General features: G+C 42.7%; 1 protein-coding gene across 1 annotated transcript in view; it reads right to left on the minus strand.

The window, feature by feature from the left end:
• Window positions 1-15,685: 15,685 nt before the first annotated feature.
• Window positions 15,686-19,196, minus strand: part of LOC126990934 (uncharacterized) — a 102,296-nt gene continuing 98,785 nt past the window's right edge. The window contains exon 4 of the mRNA XM_050849566.1: window positions 15,686-16,223. Within this exon, the coding sequence (XP_050705523.1) occupies window positions 15,686-16,223 (538 nt within the window). The remainder of the gene's footprint in view (window positions 16,224-19,196) is intronic.

The following is a 19,196-nucleotide window of genomic DNA, read 5'->3' on the forward strand; positions in this document are numbered from 1 at the left end:
CCAGCCAATCACAAGGTAGTACGCCGTGACGTCAGACCCGAGCCTCCGGTGAGCTTCATCTGCTGCTGTTTATATGGCCAAGGGTGTGCCGTGGGTGTGGGTGTTTGTCGTACGAAGGGTTTTCTGCGCACGAGGAGGCCGATTCAGGGACGAGAGGTGAGCAACAGGACGTTCTCGGTGACGAGTTGATGGCAGGCGGCTGTTTTGTGTGTTATGAGGCAAGGACGAGAGGTGAGCAATATAACATCCGTGGTGACGTGAGCTGGTGGAGAGTGGCTATTGGTGCGTTATAAGGAAGCAACGTTCGAAGGGATATATTATGCGCACGAGGAGGCCGCTACGGTGACGAGAGGAGAGGAACATTCGAGTTGGTGGCGGTTGCTTGCTTTGTGTTATGAGGCAAGGACGAGAGGTAAACAGTAGTGTTTTGTGAGGCAGGGAAGAGATGAGCAACATGTTCTTAATAACGAGTTGTTGTCGATTGGCTATTGGTTTGTTATGAGGCAAGGACGATAGGTGGGGAACAAGCTCTTAGCCCGTATTGTTAAGCGTATCAGCACCGCAGTTCGCCTGTTTGAAAAGCCTCTCCTAGAAGGGATGTTCGTTGGCTGTTTTGTGACGCTGGTGATAGTTTTACATGACTTCTGCACCTTGAATGGGAAAAATCACCCTGAAAACCTCGTTAATCTTCTCCGTGGCCTTGGGAATGGTCGTAATGGGAGCCCGATACCTTAGTTTTACCCGACTTCTTCATCTTGAACGGGAAAAATCACCCTGAAAACCTCGTTAGTCTTCTCCGTGGCCTTGGGAATGGTCATAATGGGAGCCCGATACCTTAGTTTTACCTGACTTCTTCATCTTGAACGGGAAAATTACCCTGAAAACCTCGTTAATCTCGTGGCCTTGGGAATGGTCGTAGTGGGAGCCCGGCAAACATGTTCTTATTGTTCAGCGTCTCGGCACCGCAGTTCGCCTGTTTGAATAGCCTCTCGTAGAAGTCGCTGGGATATTCATGGACTGTTTTGTAATGTGATAGTTTTACACGACTTTTGCATCTTGAACGGGAAAAATCACCCCTGAAAACTTGGTTAATCTTTTTCGTGGCAGGGGGCTTCGTGGTGCAGTGGTTAGCACACTCGGCTCACAACCGAGAGAGCCTGGGTTCGATTCCCGGGCGGAGTGGAATAATTTGGGCGGCTTTTCAGATACCCTACGCCCCTGTCCACCCAGCAGTGAATGGGTACCAAGTATTAATCAGGGGTTGTGTCCCGTCTCCTGGGGTCCGTTCCCTTCTCCTATAATTCCTTCCCCTTCTGTCTCTCTCCGGCATATGGCCACATGTTGCGCCGACTAAACAAAACTTTCCAACTGTTCCCTTCTCCTATAATTCCTTCCCCTTCTGTCTCTCTCCGGCATATGACCACAGATGTTGCGCCGACTAAACGAAACTTTCCAACTTTCTCCGTGGCCTTGGGAATGGTCGTAATGGGCGCCCGATACTTTTAATAATATATGGACTTCAGTGACGAGTTGATGGTGGATGGCTGTTGAGTGTGTTATGCCGGCAAACTGATGCTTTCAGACATTGATTATTGATTGATTGTGATTATTATTGAATATCTTTTTTGCTTGTTTTCAGTTTTACTTTCCTCTGTTGCCGTTGTCTATTTACGATGTGTTTGTTTTCATTTGACACGGCAATAAAAAGAAAGATTAAGGAAGTAAGTAGAAGGAAAGGGAAGTAGGGAAAGAAAAGAAAAAAGACACTGACTCTATCGTCAAATATTTTTTCTCTCTCTCTCTCTCTCTCTCTCTCTCTCTCTCTCTCTCTCTCGATCAAAAAACGACCCTCAGCCACGTCCCTCCACCCCGCCCGTGTAAATAGATGCCGTGCATCGCAACAAACCCGTAACCGTGATCCCGCAAGTACCATCACCTCTATTACCAAGCCTCTAGATAACTTAAAAATCCTTAGTTTCAATGCGCGTAGCCTAAGCAACAAATTTGATGAACTGAGATGTCTTGCTCTAACAGAAAATTTTGACATAATTGCCATAACCGAAATATTTATCGACACCACAAATATTGATTAAAGTTCCGAGTACAACATAGATGGCTATAGACTCTTCAACAAAGATCGTGTGAACCGTAGAGGCGGTGGCGTCGCCCTTTATATCAAAAGGTATTTGCAACCCACTGACAGAACATCGGGAAACAGTAACGTTGAACATTTGTACGTGCGAGTAAACATTGCAAAAGTCAATTTAAATATATCGGTCACCTACAGGCCTCCCGGGCAATCACTCGATGACGACCTTGAAATGTACAGCGTTTTAAGGCAGTCATTTAATAACAACGACTCACTGATATTAGGAGACTTTAACCTCCCTCATATCGACTGGGCGACACTGTCAGGTACAGGAGGCGAGTCACATAGAATGATCGAATTTCTAGAAGAAAATCATCTAAGCCAAATGGTTTCTTGAGCCAACTCGACAAAATAATATACTCGACCTTGTTATAACGACCCAAGATAACCTAGTCAGTAGTGTCACGGTAGGAGAACACCTCGGCTCTTGCGATTATAAATCAGTGCGCGTCGACATTAGAGCTCAAACATCAGTGACTGAAAATAAAGTAAAGGTGCCTAATTTCAAAAGAGCTAACTTCGTAGAAATCCGACAAAAACTAACAGAAATACAACTATCAGATGACGGCAATGTAGAGGAAGCCTGGCTAAGCTTTAAAAATCATATACTCACTCAGAACACATTCGTCCCCTTGTGCGAGAAGCGAATTAACACTAATAAAAGCCCACCTTGGTTTAATAGCGAAATTAAACACTCAGTCAGGGAGAGAAAATTGTCTTACAGGTTAAAGAAAGAACAAAGCACGCCCGAAAACATTAGACTTTATAATGGTGCCAGGCGACGAGTAAAAAGATTAGTGCGTCAGGCAAAGCGTAGATATGAAGAAAATATTGCAGCCAACTGTAAAAATAATCCGAAATCTTTCTTCAGTTACATAAACAACAGAAAGGCGATCAGAAGTGGAATTGGACCTTTAACAAACAGCGACGGTGCACTGGTGACTGACAGCCAACACATTGCAAATCTCTTAAACAATTACTTTTCCTCGGTGTTTAATACTAACAGTCTTCCTCCCACTACCACCAACACCAGTACTAATGTAAATCTCGAGCATGCATTGCCTAATTTTGAAATAACAACCGATGGAAACCTTAAAGCTCTCCATTCACTTAAAACAAATAAAAGTCCCGGACCCGATAAAGTATATCCTATACTGCTTAAAGAAACAAAGAGCGAAATACTCTCCTCCCTCACAACCATATTCAATATGTCCTTGCGACAAGGCATCGTCCCTTCGGATTGGAAAAAGGCTAACGTGACACCGATTTTTAAGAAAGGAGATAAAAAATACCGACCCATTGGTCTAACTTCAATTGTAGGTAAGCTACTTGAGAGCATAATTAGAGACAAATGGTGAGTTACCTCGAAAGCCACTCATTAATTGGGGATTCACAACATGGCTTCCGTAACAAAAGATCCTGCCTATCAAACCTATTGACCTTTTATAACGACCTCTTCTCAGTTTATGACATAACCAAATCATTGGACGTAGTCTATCTTGATTTCCAGAGAGCGTTTGATAAGGTCCCACATCATAAATTACTTTATAAATTAAAGCAAATAGGTATTGACGGTCAAGTAAACCAATGGATCGCGAATTGGTTGAGCAACAGACAACAAAGAGTGGTGATTGACGGATTTAACTCGAAGTGGGCGCCGCTCACTAGTGGCGTCCCTTATGGCTCGGTTCTTGGCCCAATGCTCTTCATTATTTACATCAACGATGTGGATGTTGGACTCAATAATCGCATTAGTAAATTTGCAGACGACACAAAGATTGGTAACTCGGTTCTCACTGACGAAGACAGGCAAAGCCTCGAAGTGGATTTGCACAAAATTTCAGCTTGGTCGGATAGATGGGAGATGCCCTTTAACGTAGACAAGTGCCAGGTCCTTCAGGTTGGAACAAGAAATAAGAAGTTCGAATACGAAATGCGCGGCGTTAAACTTACAAGCGTTCAATGCGTTAAGGACCTGGGGGTCAAAATCGCGTCAAACCTCCAATTCTCACAGCAATGCATCGATGCAGCAAATAAAGCGAACAGAATGTTGGGCTTCATTAAAAGAAACTGTTTATTCAAGAATAAAGATGTAATACTTCCGCTCTACAGTAGTTTAGTCAGACCCCACTTGGAATATGCGGTACAGTTTTGGTCTCTTCACCATGCAAAGGACATTACTAAATTAGAAGGTGTTCAGCGTCGGGCAACAAAAATGATCCCTTCCTTGCACAACAAATCCTACGAAGAAAGGCTTTCCACCCTTAACATGTTCTCTCTTGAGAAACGTCGCCTCCGAGGAAAACTGATCGAATGTTTTAAAATACTTAATGGTTTCACGAATGTAGACAGAACAAAATTGTTTATGATCAATGACACTTTGCGAACGAGGAACAATGACATAAAACTCAAATGTAGACAAGTAAATTCAGACTGCACCAAATTTTCCTTCACCAACGTTGTAGTGCGAAAATAGAATAAGCTCCCACCGTCAGTGGTCCAGTGTAACACGATTGACTCCTTTAAAAACAAGCTCGACCGTCACTTCCTTGAACTTAATATTAACTAAAGTAGAAAAGCAACGTTTTGGAGCCATATGATTAGTGTAGATTCACTCAGGTTTAAGGACAGACCACCTAGTCTGGACCATGGGGTCTGTGTGGTCTGATTTTCTATGTAATCTATTTAATTCTATCTCTCTCTCTCTCTCTCAGGAGGCACCAACGAGGGCTAACACCACATATTTTGGGGTTTACCTATGGTCAGAGAGAGAGAGAGAGAGAGAGAGAGAGAGAGAGAGAGAGAGAGAGAGAGAGAGAGAGAGAGAGAGAGGATGGCTCAGGCGATAAATTAGGGAGGGGAGGGGGGGGGGGTAATGTTGGACCGTGGAACAAGCTTTATGTTGGAAGACTGCGACGCGATGCTTTGTGGGTAAAACATATATATCGTGGGGAGACAAGGAGGAGGAGAATGAGGAGGATGTTTGAGAGAAAGAAAGAGGGGGACCCGATTACCCTCATTGTCCGTCTCCGGCTATACGGGCATTTAGCACGCCCCCATTCATTGACTGAATATCCTTATGATATCCAAATCTCTCATGCAAGAGTCAACCAGCATCTTCCTTATTTCATCCCTTTCATTTGTAAACTCTAGAACAGCCTTTCCTAATGTTTCCTCCTGCCTACGACTTGAACGCTTTCAAAAGGGGTGTATCAAAACACCTTTCCGATTTTAACACTTCCGATTACTATTTAAACTTCTCACAGGAGCAGCGCCAACGGAGTAGTTTTTTTTTTTTTTAATCAATTTTACCTTTGAGCTGCCTCTTTTCAGCCAATAGGGGCATACGCCGGGGGCCCCGTAGCCTCGCCCACCTTACGACGCCATGTCTGGGGGTCACTCCGGGCAAGTATCCATGCAGACCCGCTTCCCATCCTGAGTACTTCCTGGCAGGATCTGTCGACATGCTCAAGTCACGAACTCAGAGGGCGTCCCCTTCGCCTCCTGCGGCAGATTCGTGGTTGTTGTAGACATGGCGCCATTTAAAAAAATGACCGTTGAGACTCGTCTTGAGATTAGTTGGCAGCATGTCGCAGACATTCTGCCAACAAGTTGGCCGAATGTCCCAAACAGTCGGCAACCATGGTAGCCGATTGGCCTCTCTCATTCTTAATTATGGTAAAAAATCGAAGTAGTTTTCATCTATTTTTTTAAGCAATGACACCGATTTTCACACTCTTCCGTCCTGCGACATACAGATGGTTCACATTCTTCCTGCAACATACAGATGGTTCACACATTCTTCCTGTAACATAGAGATGGTTCACACATTCTTCCTGTAACATAGAGATGGTTCACACATTCTTCCTGCAACATACAGATGGTTCACACACTCTTCCTGTAACATACAGATGGTTCACACATTCTTCCTGTAACATAGAGATGGTTCACATTCTTCCTGTAACATAGAGATGGTTCACACATTCTTCCTGCAACATACAGATGGTTCACACACTCTTCCTGTAACATACAGATGGTTCACACATTCTTCCTGTAACATAGAGATGGTTCACACATTCTTCCTGTAACATAGAGATGGTTCACACATTCTTCCTGCAACATACAGATGGTTCACACACTCTTCCTGTAACATACAGATGGTTCACACATTCTTCCTGTAACATAGAGATGGTTCACACATTCTTCCTGTAACATAGAGATGGTTCACACATTCTTCCTGTAACATAGAGATGGTTCACACATTCTTCCTGTAACATAGAGATGGTTCACACATTCTTCCTGTAACATACAGATGGTTCACACATTCTTCCTGTAACATAGAGATGGTTCACACATTCTTCCTGTAACATACAGATGGTTCACACATTCTTCCTGTAACATAGAGATGGTTCACACATTCTTCCTGTAACATAGAGATGGTTCACACATTCTTCCCGTAACATAGAGATGGTTCACACATTCTTCCTGTAACATAGAGATGGTTCACACATTCTTCCTGTAACATAGAGATGGTTCACACATTCTTCCTGTAACATAGAGATGGTTCACACATTCTTCCTGTAACATACAGATGGTTCACACATTCTTCCTGTAACATAGAGATGGTTCACACATTCTTTCCGTAACATAGAGATGGTTCACACATTCTTCCCTGTAATATACAGATGGTTCACACATTCTTCCTGTAACATACAGATGGTTCACACATTCTTCCTGTAACATACAGATGGTTCACACATTCTTCCCGTAACATACAGATGGTTCACACATTCTTCCTGTAACATACAGATGGTTCACACATTCTTCCTCCTGTAACATACAGATGGTTCACACATTCTTCCTGTAACATACAGATGGTTCACACATTCTTCCTGTAACATACAGATGGTTCACACATTCTTCCTGTAACATACAGATGGTTCACACACTCTTCCTGTAACATACAGATGGTTCACACATTCTTCCCTCCTGTAACATACAGATGGTTCACACACTCTTCCTGTAACATACAGATGGTTCACACACTCTTCCTGTAACATACAGATGGTTCACACATTATTCCTCCTGTAACATACAGATGGTTCACACATTCTTCCTGTAACATACAGATGGTTCACACATTCTTCCTGTAACATACAAATGGTTCACACATTCTTCCTGCAACATACAGATGGTTCACACATTCTTCCTGTATCATACAGATGGTTCACACATTCTTCCTGTAACATACAGATGGTTCACACATTCTTCCTGTAACATACAGATGGTTCACACATTCTCCCTGCAACATACAGATGGTTCACACATTCTTCCCTCCTGTAATATACAGATGGTTCACACATTCTTCCTGTAACATACAGATGGTTCACACATTCTTCCTGTAACATACAGATGGTTCACACATTCTTCCTGTAACATACAGATGGTTCACACATTCTTCCTGTAACATACAGATGGTTCACACATTCTTCCCTCCAACATACAGATGGTTCACACATTCTTCCTCCTGTAACATACAGATGGTTCACACATTCTTCCTGTAACATACAGATGGTTCACACATTCTTCCCTCCTGTAACATACAGATGGTTCACACACTCTTCCTGTAACATACAGATGGTTCACACATTCTTCCTCCTGTAACATACAGATGGTTCACACACTCTTCCTGTAACATACAGATGGTTCACACTCTTCCTGTAACATACAGATGGTTCACACATTATTCCCTCCTGTAACATACAGATGGTTCACACATTCTTCCTGTAACATACAGATGGTTCACACATTCTTCCTGTAACATACAGATGGTTCACACATTCTTCCTGTATCATACAGATGGTTCACACATTCTTCCTGTAACATACAGATGGTTCACACATTCTTCCTGTATCATACAGATGGTTCACACATTCTTCCTGTAACATACAGATGGTTCACACATTCTTCCTGTCATACAGATGGTTCACACATTCTTCCTGTAACATACAAATGGTTCACATTCTTCCTGTAACATACAGATGGTTCACACATTCTTCCTGTATCATACAGATGGTTCACACATTCTTCCTGTAACATACAGATGGTTCACACATTCTTCCCGTAACATACAGATGGTTCACACATTCTCCCCGTAACATACAGATGGTTCACACATTCTTCCCTCCCGTAACATACAGATGGTTCACACATTATTCCCGTAACATACAGATGGTTCACACATTCTTCCCTCCCGTAACATACAGATGGTTCACACATTCTTCCCGTAACATACAGATGGTTCACACATTCTTCCCGTAACATACAGATGGTTCACACATTCTTCCCGTAACATACAGATGGTTCACACATTCTTCCCTCCCGTAACATACAGATGGTTCACACATTCTTCCCGTAACATACAGATGGTTCACACGTTCTTCCCGTAACATACAGATGGTTCACACATTCTCCCCGTAACATACAGATGGTTAACACATTCTTCCCTCCCGTAACATACAGATGGTTCACACATTCTTCCCATGACATACACATTCACACATCCTTCCATTCACAGGCGAGGCGGGCGGCAAGCAACAGGCAGTGACGGGAATACAATGAATGAATGTGCATTGGAACCACAGCAAGAATGGTCGAATGAGACAACAGAACCACAACAAGAATGAGGGAGGGAATGTGATACCAGCAGCAGAACCACCACAGCAAGAATTATATACAGACCTTACTGTAGAGAATGCATGTGGTAGTGGTAGTAATAGTAGCAGTAGTGGTAGTAATAATAGTAATAGTAGTAGTAGTAGTAGTAGTAGTAATAATAGTAATAGTAGTAGTAGTAGTAGTAGTAATAGTAGTAGTAGTAGTAGTAGTAATAATAATAATAGTTTGCAGATTTATAGTAGCAAGAGCTTCCTCCTCCTCCTCTTCCTCCTCTTCTTCCTCCTCCTCCTTGCTCCTCCTCCTCTTTTACTATATCTTCTCTCTCCTTCTGTTCGTGTTTTCCCTCCTTCCTAATATATATTTTCTTCTCCTTCTTCTTTTTCTTTTTCTTCTTCTTCTTTTCTTCCTATATTATTTTGTCATTTATTTCTTCTTTCCTTTATTTTTCTTCATTTCTGATATATGTCATTCTTTATCCTTCTTCCTCCTCCTCCTTCTTTATCGCTTCCTCCTCTCCTCTTCCTATGACTCATTTTCTCTCATGTATCTCTTTCCTTTCTAATTTTTCCTCCTCCTCCTCCTCCTCCTTCTTTATCGCTTCCCCTCCCTCTCCTCTTCCTATATGATTCATTTTTCTCTCATGTATCTCTCTTTCCTTTCTAATTTTTCCTCCTCCTCCTCCTTCCTCTTTCCTTTCTTATTTTTCTTCCTTTGCTCCTTCTCCTCCTCCTCCTCCTCTTCCTTCTTTGACCCCTCCTCTTCCTCTCCTAGGATTCGTTTTCTATAATTTTATGTCTTTTTCCTTTCTACTTCTCCTTTTCCTTCCTCTCTCCCCCTTTCTGCCCTTTCTTCCTTTATTCTCCTGCTTATTATTTCTTCTTCTCAGGTTTTTTTAATATATTTTTCCTTTTCTCCGTTTTTCATTCCATCTTCATTTCTGTTCCTCCTCCTCCTCTTCCTTTGTTTTCTATATCTACATCTTTAGTTTTCTTACTTCGTTTCTCCTCCTAATTGTCCTCCTCCTCCTCCTCCTCCTCTTCTCCTCTTGTAAACTTATGTCTTTCTTATACTTCTCTTCCTCCTCCTCCTCCTCATACTCCGTGTTTTATCTATTTCCTGCGTAAATTTTATCCTTCGTTTCTTCTCCTACTTGTCCTCCTCCTCCTCCTCCTCTTCCTTGTTTTCTCTATTTCCTTCCTTAATTTTATCCTTCGTTTCTCCTCCTACTTGTCCTCCTCCTCCTCTTCTCCTCTTCTAAACTTACGTCTTTCTTATACTTCTCTCTTCCTCCTCCTTCTCCTCCTCTTCCTTGTTTTCTCTATTTCCATCATTTATTTTCGTCCGTCATTTCTCCTCTTACGGATCCTCCTCTAGCTATAATTTTCTTCCTCTGTTCCTCCTCCTCTTCTAAACTTACGTCTTTCTTATATTCCTCTTTTCACAGTTTTCACTTCACCTCCTTTTCTGTTCCTCCTCCTCCTCCTCCTCTTTCTTATTTTCTGTTTTTTTCCTTTGTTCCTCTCCTACAAATCCTCATCTATAATATTTTTCCTTAGTTCCTCCTCCTCCTATTTTTCCTCTTCTAAATCTTCCCATCTCCTTCCCTTATAATTTGCATGCAAGAGAAAGTATATTAAGGCATGGGTGTATATTGAACAGATGCATTAGGTTCGTCATTCTTGTGTATTTCCATGATAATACTAATAACAATAATAATAATGTTTCACTAGTCTCGTACGTGCACTGAGGGAACCCGGGCCTTCAGAGTACAAGCCAGGGCAGCAAGCGAATTCAACCATCGTGCCAGGGGCCAATTCTGCGGCACTACACCTGACGTCCCAGCCTAGCAGTGTGGACATTGAGGGAATGATGACTGATGATGAGACTAATGCACTTGTTCAATACACTCTTTTACTTTCATTTACACTTCCTTCTGCTTCCATATTATACAGGAGGAGGAGCTGCTCATAAGGGACTCTGTTGATGTGCTGCCCCAACTTTTATTGCAAGGGCCGGGTCCATCCCCAGCACTGTGAGGTACACACTTTGAGATTTTGAACTGTTATTGCCACGTCACTGATGCTTCACGAATTCAAATATACAAGAAAAAGATGAGTGGCAAGCACAACACTCTCTCTCTCTCTCTCAGGGGCCTAGACTCAAGCCATTTTTTTCTATCATTTATTTATTTACTTAATACTAATACAAATTTTATCTCTTCACCAAAGTCTGAGTTGGGAAAAGGATTCTCTCTCTCTCTCTCTCTCTCTCTCTCATGGAAATACTCATATATTTTTATTTGATGTAAGGGATATGTGTTGTAAGCTTGAAATGCTCTCATTCCTGATGCACCAATTTTAAAGCTTCCCACAGCAGTTTGTCACTGTTTGGCTGCCCTGGGAACTGTCACTGTCTGGCTGGCACTAAGACGATGCTGTCACCGTTAACCCCTTGACTGCGGATTTCCTATAAGAAGACATCACTTAGCAACAGGAATGGAACAAAAAGTGGCTGCTACAATTCAATGAAGAAAAATGTAAAGTACTGCACCCTGGGAGGGGATATCCAGCATACCAGTGCCACATGGGAAACACTCCACTATCCACCACAGAGGCAGAGGAAGACCTGGGAGTGTATGTTACCAGGCTACCAGTGAAGGGATATCCAGCACACCAATACCACATGGGAAACACTCCACTATCCACCACAGAGGCAGAGGAAGACCTGGGAGTATATGTTATCAGGCTACTAGTGAAAGCCAAATCTGTGCCAATCGCAGCGGACGTGTTAGCAGCGCACTGATTAGGGTGGGTGTCTGCAGCCAGGCATGGGCGGTAGATTGACCTCATGTGTGGACGTGGGAAATTTGTCCACATTGGGTCAAATGTGGCGCCCAAGCCTGGCTGTACACACCTGATCACTGACCTCCAGTGAGTGGCACGTTAGGAGCAGCCTGATAGTGACAGTGCAATGCTGAGTGACATAAATCTCTCTCTCTCTCTCTCTCTCTCTCTCTCTCTCTCTCTCTCTCTCTCTCTCTCTCTCCCCCAAAGGCCCCACAGGATGTCACTCCACAGTATGTTTACAAACCCCACACACACATGATCCCCGGACACATAAATAATTTCTCTCTCTCTCTCTCTCTCTCAGCCACAGGCCCCACATGATGTCACCCCACAGTATGTGTTCAAACCCCACAGACACATGAGCGACTGACACATATATTTCGCTCTCTCTCTCTCTCTCTCTCTCTCTCTCTCTCTCTCTCTCTCTCTCTCTCTCTCTTGCATTAATGTAAACACAATGTAAGTTAACTGAATAAATATTGAGATACGGAAAGTCTTGTTTGAATGGAGCCGGCACAGAGGAGAGAGAAATATGATGTAAAAATAAGAGAAAAGAAGAAATTTGGAATAATCAGAAGCATGCAAAGGACCTGATACTACTATTACTACTACTTCTACAGATATCACTATATTACACAACGGCTGGAAGTGGTGAATGCTGAGCTCTGAGGGTCTGAGTTCAGAGTCCAGTTTCCAACCTTTAATTCTCCCTCTAAAGACAACCCGAAGGAACACAAGAAGGAAGAGAGGAAAGGATCAAAGAGATGGAGTTCATTACATTGAGATCAAAGAGATGGAGATACATTAAGTCTTATAGGAAAATGGAGAAGGATGAGAATTAGTTTTTAAGTGAGAGAAGATTGTCATAAAGGAGATGAAAGCACTGGAGAGATGGAGATACTAATAAGGTTGGTATTCTCAAACACCTCGCATCAACTATTTCCAAAGGCATAAAAGGAGATCAGTCGAGCTCTAAAGGGTGGTATTTTAAGTTCTTGTTACAGAAGAAGGGTCAAACTACCACCAGGGCCATGAAACTACCCCTGGAAATGCCTCCCACAACTCATACGAAAGCCTTGTTGAATCTGTGCGCTTGGGCGCCGAAATGTTAAAAAAATATGATGGTTAGTCTTGTATGAAAATGGAGAAGGGATGAGATGTAATTTTTATGAGAGAATACGAGTGGCATGGAAGTGTTGGATAGAAATTATTTAATCACAACGGAAGGGAGGAGGCAACTAAGAGGACACAGTAAGAAATTGAGAAAGAGGACTTGTTTGAAAGACATGCAGTTTTCCATAGAGGAGTGTGGATACATGGAATGGACTAAGCAAAGACCTTGTTGAGGCGGGCAGTGACCAGAAAATGAAGAAAAAGCTAGACAAATATAGATTGGGAGACAGGACTGACCATGCTTGAGCTGAGGCCCTGTATACTGCAAATAGGTACACACACACACACACACATACTTTATTTCATATTTGTTTCAGCTGTTCTTCGTGTGAGTCAGAACTTGAGTCCACGCCACCACTAAAGTGTTTTCTCTATTGCAAGTGTCACAGCCTAACTAACATTCCTGAGAGCCACAAGCTACACCTTTCTTTCTTGTTTTACTTTTCTTCTTTGTCTTTTCTTAGCACCAGTGTTGTTGTGATGGGATGTTCTCTTTCTCCTTCCTTCTTCACCTCTCACACTTCCTTCCACCCCTGTCAAGTTGAAGGGACCGCCTTTCATCGCCTTCCTTCCATGTTGTCTGTTTGTCTGTATGTCATGTTTGTTTTCTGCCGCGACAAAAGTCCGAGTATACAAAAGGTCGCGCGCACTGTTTCGCTTTGAGCTCATTATACATGTTTTTGCCATTCTAAAAATACTAGTGCTTTATGGGACCAGATGGCTCCATGACAGTGTTTGGCTGGGAGGGAGGGAGAGGGAGGGAGAAGTGTTTGTAAGAGTGGAGAGGAAGGAAAGAGTAATGGTGAAGGCGACTGTTTCCACTGGTGCTTTATGGGACCAGATGGCTCCATGACAGTGTTTAGCTGGGAGGGAGGGAGAGGAAGAAGTGTTTGTAAGAGTGGAGAGGAAGGAGAAGTAATGGTGAAGGCGACTGTTTCCACTGTCCTTTGTGTGTCATAATTTGAGCACATGCCAGCACTGTGAAGGAGAGTAAGTGTAATTCCTATTGTAACTGTCACAGCATAAAATTCACAAGGCACAGATTTCTTTCTCTGTCCTTTTTCCTCTTCTTCCTTCTTTCCTCTTGTCCTTGTCCGCTTTTATCGCCCGGTTTGTGGTAGCAGTAATGGTAGTTTTCCTCTTTCCTACATAATTTCTATGCAGTTTTTCCAAGCTGCATGGTTCTTTTTCCTTTCCTGCCAGCTTTGGCTGGAGGGATGGGGGGTGGGGAGGAGCCTTCGCCTTTGCTGTCCTTCATCTTCCACCTTTGATTAGATAGTTAGTGTAGCTTGCCACAAACAGCCTCGTAAGGACCAGCAGGTCTGCTGTTGTTTGTTCTTCATTTGTGTTACTTTGTGTTCTCCTTTAGCAGTGCCACCATTCTGTAGATTAGTAAGTGCTTCTTCTTGTTGTAATTGACTGTTCTCTCCCCTCAAGGTCCTGCCATTACTTTGCCTTCTTTCAGCTTCTTCACAGCCCAAAATCACAAGGTACATATTTCCTTCTCTTTCCTTTCTTCCTCTTCCTTCTTCTCCAGCAGTACCACCATTCTGTAGGTTAGTAAGTGCTTCTTCTTGTTGTAATTGACTGTTTGTTCTCTTCCCTCCATTACTTTGCCTTCCTCCAGCTTCTTCACAGCCCAAAATCACAAGGTACATATTTCCTTCTCTTTCCTTTCTTCCTCTTCCTTCTTCTTCTCCTTCAGCAGTGCCACCATTATAAGGACTATTAAGTGCTTCTTCTTGTCGTAACTGTCCATTCCCTTTCCTTCAGTCTCTTCATGTGTCTCTTTTTCTGTGTTTTCTCTCTTCCATTGTAGCTGCAGATTTCTTTCTCTTTCCTTTTTATCCTCTTCCTCCTTCTGCTCCTTCACCAGTGCCACAGAATTCCTCCTCTTTTATTTTTCCTCTTCCTTCTCCTCTACCTATAGCACCAGTAGACTCTCTCGAGGGACCACTTGGAAGACTCCAGTCCGTTCGTGGCACAGGCGAATTTAATTTATAGTGGCTGCTGTGATGTATGACTCTGCTTGGCCCATGCTGCCCCCCGGTGCTCCTCCTGACCGAATTCGCTGAAGTCAAGGTTGATTGAAGACCTGGGCAGCATGTGGGTAATATTCCACCACTGGCCGATGGTTAAGAATTGTCAGTGTCTTGCAGAGGGACTTGAGCCTGGGTCCTTGGGGTCATGGCATCCAGGCACCGACCACTCAGCCATCGTCAGTAAGTGTTTTTCTTTGCTCAAACCTGCAGTGTCTTCCTTCTAAGTTCAACACACACAAGCCACACCACACTCCCTCTGTTTTGTATTCTTTCTCTTCCTTTCACTAGTGCTGTCATTGTGAGGTAAGCATTTCTTCTTGTTCAAACCCTGCAGTGTGTCCCTTCTTAAGTTCAACACACACAAGCCACACTACATTCCCTCTGTTCCACCTTCTTTCTCTTCCTTTCACTAGTGCTGTCACTGTGAGGGGTAACTAGTGTTTTTTCTTCCTTCATGTTCCATCTGTCGCTGTTCTTCCTCTAAGGTACGGCCACTTCATCGCCTCCCTTCAACTTCTTCTTCTTCCCTCTCTTTTGGGTTTGCTTCCTGTGCTTCATCACATCAGTACTTGAGCCAAAACTGCCATTGTGAGGGGTAACTAGTGTTTTTTCATATTCTATCCATCCCTGTTCCTCCTCTAAGGCACGGCAACTTCATAACCTCCCTGCAACTTCTTCTTTTTCCCTCTCCTTCGTGTTTGCTTCCTATGTTTAATCACGTCAGTACTTGAGCCAACGCTGCCATTGTGAGGGGTAACTAGTGTTTTTTTCATGTTCTACTCATCCCTATTCTTCCTCTAAGGTACGGCCACTTCATCGCCTCCCTTCAACTTCTTCCCTCTCCTTCGGGTTTGTTTCCTATATTTAATCACATCGGTATTTGAGCCAGAACCGCCATTCGTGAGGCCATTAAGTGCTTCCTCCTGCTTCTCCAGTGAACTTCCTTCCTCTTCCTCCCCAGCCTGAGACACACACACCACACCTCTCCTCCTCTTTGTCCTTGAACCTTCACTGACACCACCATCTGAAGGCCAGTGTGTGTTTCCTCCTGGTGTGGTAATGTGGGGTCTACCTTCCCAGCCTGAGACACACACCACACCTCTCCTCTTTGTGCTTGAACCTTCACTGACACCACCATCTGAAGGCCAGTGTGTGTTTCCTCCTGGTGTGACAAATCGCTGTCTTCCTTCCCAGCCTGAGACACACACCACACATTTCTTTTTCTTCTTTTTCCCTGCAGTGGTGTTGGTGTTGGTGTTGTCTGGCAGGGAGCACGGCACGGCTACAATGGTTCCGTCAGCGCACCGTTCCTTCAACTTGTACTCCTCCAAATACCTGGAAAGTGCCAAGGTGTGAGAATGTGGTTTGGTGAGGGAAAGGACTGCGCCTCCCCCTCTTCCCTTTCCAACACTTTTTGTCCCCTCTTATCTCTCTTTCCCTTTCCTCTTCCTTCCTCCTTTATTTTCTACTCTTCCTTTTCCTTCGCTTTCCTTTCCATCACTTTTCATCCACTTCTCTCTCTTTCCCTTCCTTTTCCTTCCTCCCCTTCCCTTCCCTTCTCTCTCTCTCTTCCCATCCCTTCTCTCTCTCTCTCTCTCTTCCTTCCTTCCTTCCCTTCCCTTCTCTTCCTCTTCCTTCCTTTCCTTCCCTTCCCTTTCAATCACCTTCTCTCTCTCTTTCGTCCCCTTCCTCCCTTCCCTTTCTTCCTTACTTTCCCCTTACTCCCTTTCCTTTAAATACTCTTGGGAGGGAGGGAAGGAATGGGGGGGAATGGAGGCGGCCAAAGTCTCCTATCCCTGTGGCTCTGTCAGTGGCGTCGTGGGGTTGTTGGCGCCCGGGGGCAAAGTCTATTATGGCGCCCCCAAAGGTGGGGAGGGCTCTTTTCATTTGAGTGTATTAATCTTGGCAGGAAATGTTGGCCTTTATTATTTCAGATATATTGTGTTGAAAACAAAGCATTCTAATTTGCATAATAATATTCTGGAATGATAGAACACAAACCGAATTCGCAAACTAAAATAGTTTATTTTATTAATAATAGATATAATTATTTAATTATTAGCCCTCATAAATAAATTCCAAAATGTTGATAAGATAAATAAAATGTAGACTATAGTAAGGCATCACAGCAACCAGTAACTCTTAATAACCAAAGACAAATGGCAAATTAAACAGATATGACTAAAATAGGAGATAAACTTTAGTAAAAACAGGGGCTAAGAAAATCATGAAAATGTACAAATTGTTGCCAGTATAGAAGTTAATATTAGAAAAAAATGTATTTTGTGGTAAAGACTGAATAGTTATAATGCCTGGAAAGAAATCTGATAAGAACAAAGATGAATTAGTTCACTAATTATAAACCTTACTTTTCTTTAGAGAATGTTATAGCATGTGGCAAATTAATGAAAACAAAAAAAATTAAGTGCTGGATGCTTAGGGTCAACAATATGCAAGGAAATAAAACGGTATAAAGCTATTAGAGGGTAAAGGTAATTAGACAGATATTGATAACAGAAAACCAAACCAAAGAAAAGGGTTGACAGTGAATTGAAGGATATCAAGTACTGATGCACGACACAATGTATTTATCTTTCTAGCTTTTACAGCTGAAAATTTATCTACCACGTCATCAAAGTTTATTTTGTCTGCGATCTCTTGCTCTACACTTAGTAGAGTTAAGGCCGATGACCTTTCTTGCCCCATAGACGTTCCAAGGTACGACAAGATAAGTTTCAACTTACTAAATGATCGCTCACAACTAGCAATTAATATTGCAATGGTCAGCAGTATCTAAGGCCAACCCGAAGGTTTGGGAAAACACTTTCATCCCCATATTGTACAATGAAACAAAGTAATTCCTGTGTGTTAGTGATCAGAACATCATCTCGTGTCTTAAGCAGCATTCTGCAATCTACAATTTCACTGAACAGTTCCAAGCCATCTAAGTCAGTGTCACAGAAACTTGCCACATCAATGCACCTTTCTGTGATGTATGCTTCATTGGTTGTAGATAGCAACTCCTTAATATCCAAAAGAAAGCCAAACTTTGAATCCAATATACGCAACCTGATGAACCGTTCGCCCATTTCATTATGCATTCTGTCAATAGTACCTTTTAGCAGACATTGCATCTCATTTTCTGCTGAAAGGTCTGCATCATCACCAGTTTCACCAGGCAATTTTTTCCTCACTCTACGTCGTCTGTCAATTCTTACATCCCAAGCATGACAGAGCTCCTTTGCTTTTTTGATAGATGTCTGGCAGATTTCCTGCCGATTAGCAAGGAAATAAACTTGCAACGCCTGGATATCTTGTGCTGCCTCATGAAAATTCATTTTTGGATCCTGCAGTCGCTTCTGGACTCTGTCAATCTTGGTAAGTAAAATGTTCCAGAAACTTAGTGCAGCAAAGAAATCAAATGTCAAAATTCTGCTCAACAGCTGTGTTGCTTCACTTCTGGTATCTGTTGTCTCCTTCAAATCACTTCCGATGGTCTCTAAAAGTTGGACCAAATCCCCCACATTTTCATGTATGGGTCGAACTGCATCAGCTGCATCAGCGTGTTTCAGATTCAGCTTTCACAGATATAGGCAAATTCTTCTTCAGTGTCTCCCATCGATAGGTCGACCTTGAAAAGAAAACATACACTGCCTGCACAGTTCCAGAAAATGTGACCATCACCACCTCATGACTAGCGGAATGAACCCCAGCCAGATTTAATGAGTGGTTGTCACAGTTCACATATATTGCTTTAGGGTTCACTGTAACAAGTCTTTGTTGTACTCCTTATTTGTGTCCAGACATGACAGCAGCATAGTCATGACACTGAGAACGAGAGTCTTCAAAAGGCAAGTGATCTTTCTCCAGCTGCTGCATTGTTACATTTACAGTACTTGCTGCATCCTTTTGGTGTACTTGAATAAATCCAAGGAAACTTTCTTTCACACAAACTGTTTTTTCTTCATAGTTTATCTCTACATATCTTATGATCTCTGACATTTGTTCCCTGTGTGCAGCATCTGGAGTTGAATCAAGCATTATACCGTAGTGCTCAGCTCTTCGGATGTCACTCAGTAAAGTGCTTCCAGCAGTAGATGCAATAATCTGGATGAATTCATTTTGGACTTCAGCAGACAAATATGAAGGGGACCTTGGATTTTGACAGACATAGTCCAGATGGTTTTTCATGACAGGATCAAACTCTGCAATTAGTTTTAAAAGGCCTCTGAAATTTCCGATATTATTTTCATATGTTTCAGTGCAGGTTATATTCTCTCTGTGACCTCTCAGTGCTAAATTTTGTTT

This window comes from Eriocheir sinensis, unplaced genomic scaffold (genome assembly GCF_024679095.1).
Source record: "Eriocheir sinensis breed Jianghai 21 unplaced genomic scaffold, ASM2467909v1 Scaffold226, whole genome shotgun sequence".
NCBI lineage: Eukaryota > Metazoa > Arthropoda > Malacostraca > Decapoda > Varunidae > Eriocheir > Eriocheir sinensis.